This window comes from Amblyraja radiata, chromosome 1, assembly GCF_010909765.2.
Source record: "Amblyraja radiata isolate CabotCenter1 chromosome 1, sAmbRad1.1.pri, whole genome shotgun sequence".
NCBI lineage: Eukaryota > Metazoa > Chordata > Chondrichthyes > Rajiformes > Rajidae > Amblyraja > Amblyraja radiata.
In genome coordinates, this window is record NC_045956.1 from 102,802,882 (window position 1) to 102,813,592 (window position 10,711).

General features: G+C 42.1%; 1 protein-coding gene across 1 annotated transcript in view; it reads left to right on the forward strand.

The window, feature by feature from the left end:
- The window catches only part of tmem33 (transmembrane protein 33), a 34,298-nt gene extending 23,950 nt beyond the window's left edge, over nucleotides 1-10,348 (forward strand). The window contains exons 6-8 of the mRNA XM_033027829.1: nucleotides 726-859; nucleotides 998-1,081; nucleotides 9,093-10,348. Of these exons, the coding sequence (XP_032883720.1) occupies nucleotides 726-859; nucleotides 998-1,081; nucleotides 9,093-9,222 (348 nt within the window). The 3' untranslated portion in view covers nucleotides 9,223-10,348. The remainder of the gene's footprint in view (nucleotides 1-725; nucleotides 860-997; nucleotides 1,082-9,092) is intronic.
- Nucleotides 10,349-10,711: the final 363 nt, after the last annotated feature.

Consider the following 10,711-nt stretch of genomic DNA (forward strand, 5'->3'; position numbering starts at 1 on the left):
GAGAGGGGAAAGATTTAATACGAACCTGAGGGAAAACCTTTTCACTCAGGGTGGTGGATATATAGAATAAGCTGCCAGAGGATTGAGGCAGGTACTTTAACAGTATTTAAAAGAAAGTTGGACAGGTACATGGAAAAGAAAGATTGAGAGGGATTTGGGCCAACGTAAAATGGCATGTAGCAAGGACAAAGTCTAATCTGAAGCAGATTAGGTTCATAAGTGATTATGTACAGAATTAGGCCATTCGGTCCATCGGGTCTACTCAGCCCATCTTGATATATTCGGCCCATCAAGTCTATCAGAGGTATAGACTGCTGATCACTAATCATTCTCATGACTCGAGTGAGACTTTAATAGAGGACTAATTATGTATTCTAAATATCCCAGGGAAAAGATTCCCAGGAAAATGGGACCATTTTTTTCTGACCCTGTATCGGAGTTGCAGCACGTGGCAAAAGATTCAGAATCAAATTTGTAAAGTACATTGCCCCTTGGAGGTGGAATTTATTTATTGCTAATTTATCATTCTGGCTGAAGAACTCTCACAAAAATATATGCCACAAAGAGGTAGCAAATTAGAAGACATTTTTATCTAGGTTTAGGAAAATATGTTTAAAAATTACTATTGAAAATACTTACGCATCAGGATTGATTGCAGAGAATTCATAGGGTTTCAGAGAACAGAGAAGGTTATAGCAACTAACAACTGCTCCTGTTCTTTTTAGATCCTGGGTTCAGGCAGTTTGGCTTTTTTGAGGAACATGTTGGATAAAATTTCAGCCAATCAGCAGAATATTTTGAAGTTTATTGCTTGCAATGAAATTTTTCTGATGCCAGCCACAGTCTTCATGCTCTTAAGGTAATATGACTTAATGTGGATATTTTTGTCATAACTTAATCTGCTATTAAATTTCATTTAAGCAATATAGTTATTTGCATGCATGAAACTAGCAACGTGGATGCATTGCAATAATTTTCCATTTTTACATTTTTATAGTGGCCAAGGAAGTTTGTTACAGCCTTTCATTTACTACAGATTTCTTGCACTCCGATACTCTTCTCACAGAAACCCCTATTGCCGGTATGTATTTCAGTGTTTTGGTGCATTGGTTAAACATCTTAATCTAACTTGAAGTGAATCCAGTGTCGCATGGAATGCTGTTACAAATTTTATTTTTAGAAAGGTAGTACGAGTTAGTCAGGAGTAATCATTATTAGTCAAAGACTTGTCCTGAAATTGCTTACTATTGCAACTGATTCTTTAATTGATAATCCAAGTTTCATTGAATGTAAGAGGATAGTTTGTCCTGAACTGGCACTGACCTCTAAAGTATCTGTTCTTTTGAAGAAGACAATTTAGTTTAGTTTATTATGTGGTTGATAAAAAGTTGTTACTCTTGAGCTGATATTTTTTAATTTCTGAAGACAGCACTGAATTCCCCAGTACTGTTACAGTTGTACAAGATGTTGGTGTGTTGCGCCGCATTTGGAGTACTGTGGTCAGATTTTGTCATTCTGCTCTGGATCCAGATATCCCAGTCCCATGTTTGAATCGACAGAACGTCACAGGAGATCCTTTTTCCCTGTGGCTATCAAACTGTACAACTCCTCCCCTTTCTGTCGTGGGGTAGACTAACTCCCCTTCCCCCTCCTCCCCAATCTTTGCACATTCCCAATCCTGGACTTTCCACTTGTCATTTTAATTTCATATTTCATGTATCTTGTTATGTTTTATGACTATTGGCACACCAATTTCCCTCTTGGGATAAATAAAGTTCTATTGTTTCGTATTGTATGCCCTGGGTTCATCTGCCCTACGTATCAGGCCTCTTGCATTGAAATAAATCCAGTTTAAACCATCGGACATCTTTCGCTCCATCTTGCCTGTCTTGTCGACTCAACTTATTCTCTTTATCTTTGCATTTGTTTCAACTTTCTCATCTGCCTCACTGCTGCTTCGATTCCCACCCTACTGACAGGCTAATTTAAATCCTCCCAAGCAGCTCTAGCAAATCTCTCTGCCTGGATATTGATCGCCTCCAGTTTGGGTATAGCCTATCCCTCATGTAGGGATTAACTATGTCCCTGTCACAATAGTTCAAATACCAGAGCCTTTGCACCCTGCACCAAGACCTCAGTCATCTTCATTATCCATTTATTCCTGTTCTCACTAGCACATGGCATCAGAGGCATTTCGAGATTATTACCCTTGAGTTCTTACTTTGTACTCTCCTGCCAAATTCTCTGTATTCAGTCTGCAGGACATCATCACTTCTCTTACCTATAATATTATCATTATTATTATTATTAATTAATTATTTTTTATTATTATCGTTGAAAACATTAGCGACGCGGTGGTGCTGGTTTCCGACGGGCAAGGTGATGGACGCACCACACATCTCTGTCCTCCATACAGCTGGCAAGCTCCTCTTTTGTCTCTGCACATGCGTCTTCCATCAACGTCTTCAGCATCGTCTTGATTGGCCGTCCCGGATCACGTCATCCATGGGTGGGTTCCCACAGCACAACCTTGTTTGCTGGCATTTCTGGGTGACGGTGGCAGTGACCAGCGAGCCTCATCCTTCTCCACCTGATCTTCTCGGTCAGAGGTGGAATCTCCCCATAGAGCTGGGCGTTGATGATGTGGTCCCTCCAACTGACATTTTGAACTTTTCTGAGCATTCGGGTGTAGGTACCATCGATAGCCTCTCACCCGTACAATAATATGGTCTCTACAGATAGACAATAGGTGCAGGAGTAGGCCATTCGGCACTTCGAGCCAGCACCGCCATTTAATGTGATCATGGGTGATCATCCACAATAAGTACCCCGTTCCTGCCTTTTACCCATATCCCCTGACTCCGCTATCTTTAAGAGCCCTATCTAGTCTCTCTTGAAAGTATCCAGAGAACTGGCCTCCACCGCCCTCTGAGGCAGAGAATTCCACAGACACAACTCTGTGTGAAAAAGTGTTTCCTCATCTCCGTTCTAAATGGCTTACATCTTATTCTTAAACTGTGGCCCCTGGTTCTGGACTCCCCCAACATCAGGAACATGTTTCCTGCCTCTAGCGTGTCCAAACCCTTAATAATCTTATATGTTTCAATAAGATCATCTCTCATCCTTCTAAACTCCAGCGTATACAAACCCAGCTGCTCCATTCTCTCAGCAGATGGCCTTATGAACCCACGCTGCACTTCCTCAATAGCAAGAATGTCCTTCCTCAAATTTGGAGACCAAAACTGCACGCAATACTCCAGGTGTGGTCTCACTAGGGCCCTGTACAACTGCAGGACCTCTTTGCTCATATACTCAACTCCTCTTGTTATGAAGGCCAACATGCCATTCGCTTTCTTCACTGCCTGCTGTACCTGCATGCTTACTTTGATTGACTGATGAACAAGGACCCCCAGATCCCGTTGTACTTCCCCTTTTCCCAACTTGACACCATTTAGATAATCTGCCTTCCTGTTTTTGCTACTAAAGTGGATAACCTCACATTTATCCACATTAAACTGCATCTGCCATGCATCTGTCCACTCACCCAACCTGTCCAAGTCACCCTGCATTCTCATAGCATCCTCCTCACAGTTCACACTGCCACCAGCTTTGTCATCTGCAAATTTGCTAATGTTACTTGTAATCCCTTAATCTAAATCATTAATATGTATTGTAAATAGCTATGGCCCCGGCACAGAGCCTTGCGGTACCCCACTAGTCACTGCCTGTCATTCTGAAATGGACCCGTTAACCCCCACTCTTTGTTTCCTGTCTGCCAACCAATTTTCTATCCATGTCAGCACTCTACCCCCAATACCATGTGCCCTAATTTTGCCCACTAATCTCCTATGTGGGATCTTATCAAATGCTTTCTGAAAGTCCAGGTACACTACACCCATTGGCACTCTCTTGTCTATTTTCCTAGTTACATCCTCAAAAAATTCCAGAAGATTAGTCAAGCATGATTTCCCCTTCGTAAATCCATGCTGACTCGGACTGATCCTGTTACTGCTATCCAAATGTTCGGCTATCTCATCTTTTATAATTGACCCCAGCATCTTCCCCACCACTGATGTCGGGCTAACTGGTCTATAATTCCCTGGTTTCTCTCTCCCGCCTTTCTAAAAAAGTGGGATAACATTAGCTAACCTCAGTTGCATGGAAGACTCTCAGTTTGAGACCCTTAGACACCCGAGACGTCCAGATTTTCCCCATGTTATTGAGGGCTTTCCATGCGAGCACTTTCCAGACCTTGATGTCAGTCTCCAACCACTGCATCCGAGCTCCCAGGTACTTGAAGTCCTCCACTTTCTTGAGAGATGCCCCGCCACTGGTCTTGAGAGGCTCATGGTCACCAACGTTGAACGCCATGTACTCCGTCTTGGCATTGAGGTGGAGCCCATTTTTTCGCACTCCGTCTCGACCCTGCCGAGCAGCCCCTGTGCCTCCCTAATCTGGTCTGATAGCAGTACGATGTCGTCAGCAAAGTCGAGGTCTGACAAGTTGACTGGCCCGATTCTTCTCGAATGCCTTGGGTTGATTGTGAAGCCGAGGTCCTCATGTTCCTTGAGCGCCTGCCTCATGGCATAATCAAGGACAATGACGAAGCGAAAGGGTGCCAGCGTGTCTCCCTGTAAGACCGCCGTGATGATCCCGAACACTTTGCTCTCGCCATCCGGGATGACAACCTTGGCCGGGTTGCCCAAGTGCATATCCTCAATGGCTCTAAGGAGACGAGGAGGGATACCGTAAGCCTTCAAAATCTTCATCATTTTGCATTGATGAATCAAGTCAAACGCCTTCTTGAAGTCTTCGAAGGTTAGGTACCTATATCATTAAAACCAATGTATACAACAACCTCTGGTTGCTCTTCCTCCACCTAGCTCTCCCTCTCTCCACCATTCCCTGCTGTGCATCTGTGCCAGTCATCATGCCACAGACTTGGCGGCTGCTGCTCTTCACTGAATTGCCACAAAGGAACATTGCAGTCTCTGCCTATCTCCTCTGGCTTTTCTGGTGGTCGCCCATCTACCTGCTGCCTGAACGTTAGGTGTGATTATCTCACGGATACTCCTACCTATAATGCTCCAGTGTGAGTTCAACTCCACTCGCTTGATGCAGTCGGTCAAACTGCAACTGGGCACTTCCCACATGTGTAATCACCAGGGGACACTGATCTCCCACAGCCTGCAGGAGGAGCATACAACTGCCCCAACTGCCATCCTAACTGCAATGAGGCTGAAGAGGAAAATATGAACAACCTTAGCTTATCTTACCTTTCCACTGCTCAGGCTTCTTGCTGAAACCTCTTGATACAAAGTCTGAGTACTTACCACTCAAATACAGTGCTTGGCTCTCAAACGACCAGTTCAAAGTGGATGTAGATACAAGGAAATGCAGATGCTGGTTTATCAAAAAAAAACATTCTAAAGTAACTTAGCGTGTCAGGCAGCATCTCTAGAAAACATGGATAATGGACTTTTCCGGTTGGATATGTGATGTTTCACAGGGCTTAAAATTAACGGTTGCCCGGCTGCCAATGGCCACCTAAAGTCCCGCCGGACAACCTAAAAGCCGTGTCATTTTGCCCGTGCTGGGCAAAGCAAGCACGGGACACGCTACGCAGTCAACTCTGAAGGGCCGCCTGAGAGAGAGAGAGGCTGTCTTATCTTCGAGAGGTAGCTACGATATGAGATAGGTATCCACTCGATCGGAAGAGCTCCATCTGACTGTCTCTCGGATCTCTCCTCGTCATCTCATACTGCTCTAGCTCGTCTCGCTATCATCTCTCTCTCTCTCTCTCTCTCTCTCTCTCTCTCTCTCTCTCTCTCTCTCTCTCTCTCTCTCTCTCTCTCTCTGTCACTCTGTCTCCGCCCGCCATCCGTGTCTGGGTCTCAACTCTCCGGCCGCTCCTCATCCGCCGGCATGGCCAGCCGCCTTGCACATGCGCACTGCCACAGCAACTGGTTGGCGCCGGGCACTTTCTCCCTCCCTTTGCATTGTGGGCGATATGGCCGCCATTGCTGTCCGGTCGCCGCCTCGCCGCGACCGCTGAAAACCAACACAGAATCATTCCCTGGAGCTGGAGTAACTCTTGCTTCTTGGTTTTCTTGGTTTTAAATTCCAAATGGAATTTAAACTGGAGGTGGTGGAGGGTCCACCACCAAACTCCAAACTCTGAACAATAACAGCCTATTGCACTTTATCTGTTTATTTATTGTGATATATATGGTCTATGGTATATAGACATACTGAACTTTTATCTCCTGTTCTGTATTATTTTTACATATTCTGTTGTGCTGCAGCAAGCAAGAATTCCATTATCCTATCTGGGACACATGACAATAAAACTCTCTTGACTTGGAGCAAAAAAATGGTTCTTGGGGAAAAAAGAGCTACCTTAAATTTAGTTGCGTCTGGTTGGGTAACTATGGTAGGGTGAAGACTATTCCATGCTTTAATTGTGTGGGGGAACTCCATGGAGCAGCCAGCATCTCTGGATAGAAGAAATTGGGTGATGTTTCGGGTAGAGACCTTTCTTTAGACTCCCTCTGGTTTTAGTGTTTTTAGTTTAATTTAAAGATACAGCGTGGAAACAGGCCCTTCGGCCCACTGCGTCCACGCCGACCACCGATCACCCATACTCTAGTTTTATCCCACACATTAGCGACGTAAGTCAAGAGTATTTTATTCTCTCACGTCCCACTTAGAACAATGAAATCCTTACTTGCAGCAGCACAACAGAATATGTAAATATAGTACTCTGTAAACAATGTTATGAACGAGAAAATGAAACTCTGTGTATTTTATATATACACACACACACACACACACAATTTCCCTCCTGGGATTAATAAAGTTCTATCGTATAGTATCGTGTGTGTGTCGGAAGGAACTGCAGATGCTGGTTTAAACTGAAGATAGACATAAAAAGCTGGAGTAACTCAACAGGTCAGACAGAATCTCTGGACAAAAGGAAAATATTACATTTTGGGTTGGGTCTGAAAAAGGTTCCTGCACTCCTTTGGGATGTGGAAGGAAACAAGAGCACGTGGAGAAAACCCGTGCGATCAAAGAGAAAAGGAGCAAACTCCATACAGACAGCACCCATATTCAGGATCAATTCCGGGTCTCTGGCACTTTTAGGCAGCAACGTTATGGCCAATGTACAGCCCCATAGTCGAACTGAATTAAAACATACAGTAGCTGTAAAGGGGGACATAGCATCACTTAGAGATTTAAGACTGAAAATGGATAGTTTCTTTTTTTTTTAGTAACCAATTTTTTGTGTGTTGGAAAACAAAATAGTGGCACAGCTGGTAGACTTGCTGCCTCACACGCCAGAGATCTGTGTTCGATCCTGTCCTCGGGCACTGTTAATGTTGAATTCACACATTCTCCCTGCAAGCGTGTGGGTTTCCTCCCACATGCCAAAGACGCATTGGCTTTGTATGTTCTTATCTCTGTAAAATTGCTCCTAATGTGTAGGGAGTGGGTGAGGAAAGTGGGATAACAGAACTTGTGTGAATGGGTGGTAGACAAAAAAGCTGGAGAAAATCAGCAGGAGAGGCAGCATCTATGGAGCGAATGAATAGGCGACGTTTCAAGTCGAGACCCTTCTTCAGACTGATGTCGGGAGGGGGGGGGGGCACGGGAAAAAGGAAAGGAAGAGACGGAGACAGTAGGCTGGGGGAGAGCTGGGAATGGGAGGAGAAGGAGGGAGAAAGCAAGAACTATCTGAAATTGGAGAAGCCAATGTTCATGCCGCTGGGGTGTAAACTACCCAAGCAAAATATGAGGTGCTGCACCTCCAATTTGCGGTGGGCCTCACTCTGGCCATGGAGGAGGCCCAGGACAGAAAGGTTAGATTCGGAATGAGAGGGGGAGTTGAAGTGCTGAGCTACCGGAAGATCACGTTGGTTATTGCGAACTGAGTAGAGGTGTTGTGCGAAGCGATCGCCAAGCCTGCGCTTGGTCTCACCGAGGTTGATCATACGCTGAATAATCTAACCACATTTTTGTTTGGAAGTGGAAAGAAATAATAGAAATTGCATTCATTGCAATGTGTAAAAAGAGCTGAGATACTGTATTATAATTTTGCTGCATGTCATTGTGATATATATCATGTCTTGATTGATGAATATATTTAGTTTGACCTTATTTGAAGCAGAAATAATATGTGAATGCTTCATTGAGCATAATTCCGACTGATAACTGCGCACTTCGTCCAAGCACATTATCGCACGCGTCATGCAAGCCGTCTTAAATGACCATCTAAACTGTCATTTGGCAACCTAAAAAGCTGCCGAGGTTGCCCGGCTGGAAACAGAGAAAAAAAGTTAAGTGAGAGCCCTGTTTCATTCTGAAGACGGGTTACAGCCCGAAACGTCATCTATCCATGTTCTCCAGAGATACTGCCCGACCCGATAAATCACTCCAACATTTTGTCTTTTTTTGTCAAAATGGATGCTCCGCTTGAGTCTGTCTCCTTTCTATTTATTTCAATGAACTATGCCTTAATGCTTGCTTTTTAAATCTCCCGGGCTCCTCTCCAGCTTCACAGCCTCTTATAAAACTAACAAGATCTTGCCTTAAAGGCTGTTTATTAAATCTCCTGCACTACTCCTGTCACAGTGCCCACAACCTAGAAGGGCAAGGGTAACTGATGCATGACATTTAATCATGGCAATGTCATCACCCATGCGTTTTTTTCTGACTTTCTGATTTAGAAATATTACTGATCTATCTTCTTTGTTGGGTCTAAATCATGAAATTCTCCACAACGAGTGTTTTTGCAGTGCTTTTCAGTGGTATCCCATTTCCCACCTTGAATGTCTTTGAAAAGGTCGTAGTACATACTGACGAAGTTGTGCTAATTTTCTATGAATGAATAAAGTTATGAATGAAATGTACTTGTACATCATGTTCACCTTGTCATTCCCATTTAGCTCATGAAATATTCTCATAAGGAAAATGAGAAGGGTCATTATCTGACATATTTCAGGTTCTTGCTATCTATCATCTCTTGTTGCTAATTGTTGAATAAGAATCTGAGCCATACCAAGATTTTAACACCCCTTTTTGTGTTTCAGAAATCTCTTTTCAGAACTGAAATTACTGTTGGAACATTTAATCATGAAACCTGTCTGCCCTGGATTTTTGCGAAATATGTGTCTTAATTGCATTTCCTTTGTAAGTCGATTGGCTCCCACCACAAATTGACGTGGAAACAATGCATCCTCTGTGAAAGATAAATAAACATACTGAGCAACTGATTAATGTTACAGGCTGTCAGCCTAGATATATTCCAAATGCTTGTTTTTTTTTTAGAATCCCATTCATATGAGATTTTATCTTTGAACAAAATTTGTTAAACTCAATTTCAATTTTTGGTTAAATTATCTAATTGAAATGGTTGGCTAAGGTATTGAAAAACTAGGATGTTCGTATGGGTTTTAATTTTTAACTGATGTAATGATGGTGAAATAAATGTTTACTTTTAGTTATTAGAGGGAAAATGGAAAAATGGCACTGAAGGTAATTGGTCTTGATGTGCACTTGTTTGGATGTTCACGATCTTAGATTTTGTTGTCTGTACCCAAAACTTTGTATTTTGATTAATATATAGGGTATCCAATTCATTAAATGGATAGATTACACGTCAGACACTGCATCCTGAAGTGTTATGTGAAATCAAACACCAATAAAATGGCATTGTTTGTCCGTTTACACTGTAAAATGTCTGTTTCCCACTCAATCAGAATACCCAATGAATAGGTTTATTAGAAAAATGTTGAGGCGGCTCAAATTAATCAGACTGCATTTAAATGGAGGTAAATATTAGCTCCAATAAGGATAAACCTCAATGTGGCAGAAAAGATATTTAATGCTCACTGGGATATGAGCATTTCTTAAATGTGTTTCACACTGCATAAAAGGATCTAATGTCGATTTTATAACAGGTTTTCGATATTTGAATGATGTATATTTAAGGCATGTAACTATTACCAGCAATTTGCACTGAAATAATTGCATTCTAGTTGTCAAAATTTAATCCTTTCTACGAGAACCTGTATTGGTACAGAATGTTCACAATAATGAAATACAAGCTAAATTAGCTAGAAAATTAAAAAAATATGTTTTTTTAAGATGTGTTTAAAAATTCATACATAGCAAATCAAATATTTATGTAACCAATTTCCCATTCCAACCAATGCAAGACAGACATGCTGTTATGTAGTGTTGGTGGTTTTTTTTTGTTTCTGTTCTGTCAACCAAGATGTGGTATGTATTGGGAATTTTATTGACTGAAGTTCCTGTACCTAATAAAGCATAACATTGAAATGGCTGTATTATTTGCTGTATTCAAGTTTACTTTGCAGTTTGGTTGCCATATCTGTCATTTTACACTTTAATTTTCCTGCCATATTTCAGTCAGATTTCAGGTTTTATATCCATGCCAAACTAAATCTTTTGAAATATTGCTATTTTTTACCTAATTCCTTATTGCAGATTGAAATGACCTTTAATTCAAAACAAATGGATAAACACAGCTGTTAGATAATTAAAATAAATGATAAATGCTGGAAATGTTCCCCAAGAATTTGTGATCTAGCTGAACCCTCCTGAGTTTTTTCTTCTTAGCATTGTTAGCATTCAGGCCTGGTCTGTTGAAGAAAGATTATTCTTCTCCAACATGAAGTTCACGTCA